The 1,196-nt window shown below is 70.6% G+C and overlaps 1 protein-coding gene across 1 annotated transcript; it reads left to right on the top strand.

The window, feature by feature from the left end:
- Positions 1-137: 137 nt before the first annotated feature.
- On the top strand, positions 138-1,189 carry LOC121359716 (protein mono-ADP-ribosyltransferase PARP10-like; the record flags this gene model as incomplete). Its single annotated transcript, XM_041478856.1, has 2 exons — positions 138-377; positions 941-1,189. Coding segments are annotated over exons 1-2 (427 nt in total), but the record flags the coding sequence as incomplete, so codon positions are not given.
- Positions 1,190-1,196: the final 7 nt, after the last annotated feature.

The following is a 1,196-nucleotide window of genomic DNA, read 5'->3' as shown; positions in this document are numbered from 1 at the left end:
GCTATCGGGGGGTCACACTCTGGGTTGGGGGGGGTCCCTGCTTATGGCTACAGGGGGGTCCCCCCCTAGGGGCGCGGGGGGCCCTCGGTACGGGGGGCACGGACGGGGTGTTTGGGGAGGGGGTTTGGGGTCACGGAGCGGTCCCAGCGGGTTGGGGAGGGGAGGGGGCGTAAAGGAAGCGAGGGGGTCGCAGCCCCAAATGTGTGGGTGCCCCAGGATGGCCGGGGGGGTGCTGGAGGTGCAGGGGGTCCCCCCCGACGCCCCCGAGGAGCTGCTGGTGCTGTACTTCGAGAGCCGGCGGCGCTCGGGCGGGGGTCCCGTGCGGAGCTGCCAGCGCCTCGGACCCCTCCTCTTCCTCACCTTCGAGGACCCCCAGGGTAAGCGCGGGCAGGGGGTCGTGTCCCGGATCCAGCTGGGAGCACTGGGATGGGATTTGGGGGTCTCAGCCCCACTGGGAGCAGTGGGATGGGATTTGGGGGTCTCAGCCCCACTGGAAGCACTGGGATGGGATTTGGGGGTCTCAGCCCCGCCGGGAGCACTGGGATGGGATTTGGGGGTCCCAGCCCCACCAGGATCACTGGGTGGGAATTGGGGGGTCTCAGTTCCTACAGGGAGCACTGGGATGGGATTTGGGGGTCTCAGCCCCACCGGGAGCACTGGGATGGGATTTGGGGGTCTCAGTTCCTACGGGGAGCACTGGGATGGGATTTGGGGGTCTCAGTTCCTACGGGGAACACTGGGATGGGATCTGGGGGTCTCAGCCCCACTGGGAGCACTGGGATGGGGTGTGGGGGTCTCTGTTCCTACGGCGATCACTGGGATGGGATCTGGGGGTCTCAGCCCCGCCGGGAGCACTGGTGAGCAGTGCTGTGCCCCCGGGGGTCCCGGGGGGTGCGGGGGTCCTGGCTGAGCCCCCAGTGACCCTGGGCTCCCCGCACAGATGCACAGAACGTGTTGGCCCACGGCAGCCACCGGCTGGGGGGGGCCGAGCTGGGGGTGCGCCCGGCCCCCCCCTGGGACCCCACCCACTTGCTGCTGCGGGGTCTGGAGGCCAGGACCCCCTCGGAGCACCTGGAGACCCTGCTGGGGGTCCCCCCCGGCACTGTCACCCTGTGCCAGGGCTCTGTGCCCGGCTGGGGGCTGCTGCGCCTGCAGGACCCCCTGAGCCCCCCAGGTGGGACTGGGGGCTGTGGGGG

This window comes from Pyrgilauda ruficollis, unplaced genomic scaffold, assembly GCF_017590135.1.
Source record: "Pyrgilauda ruficollis isolate IOZ18807 unplaced genomic scaffold, ASM1759013v1 scaffold4608, whole genome shotgun sequence".
In the NCBI taxonomy this organism is placed as follows: Eukaryota; Metazoa; Chordata; class Aves; order Passeriformes; family Passeridae; genus Pyrgilauda; species Pyrgilauda ruficollis.
Note: the sequence above shows the minus strand (reverse complement) of the source record. Positions and strands in the feature narration are given on the sequence as shown.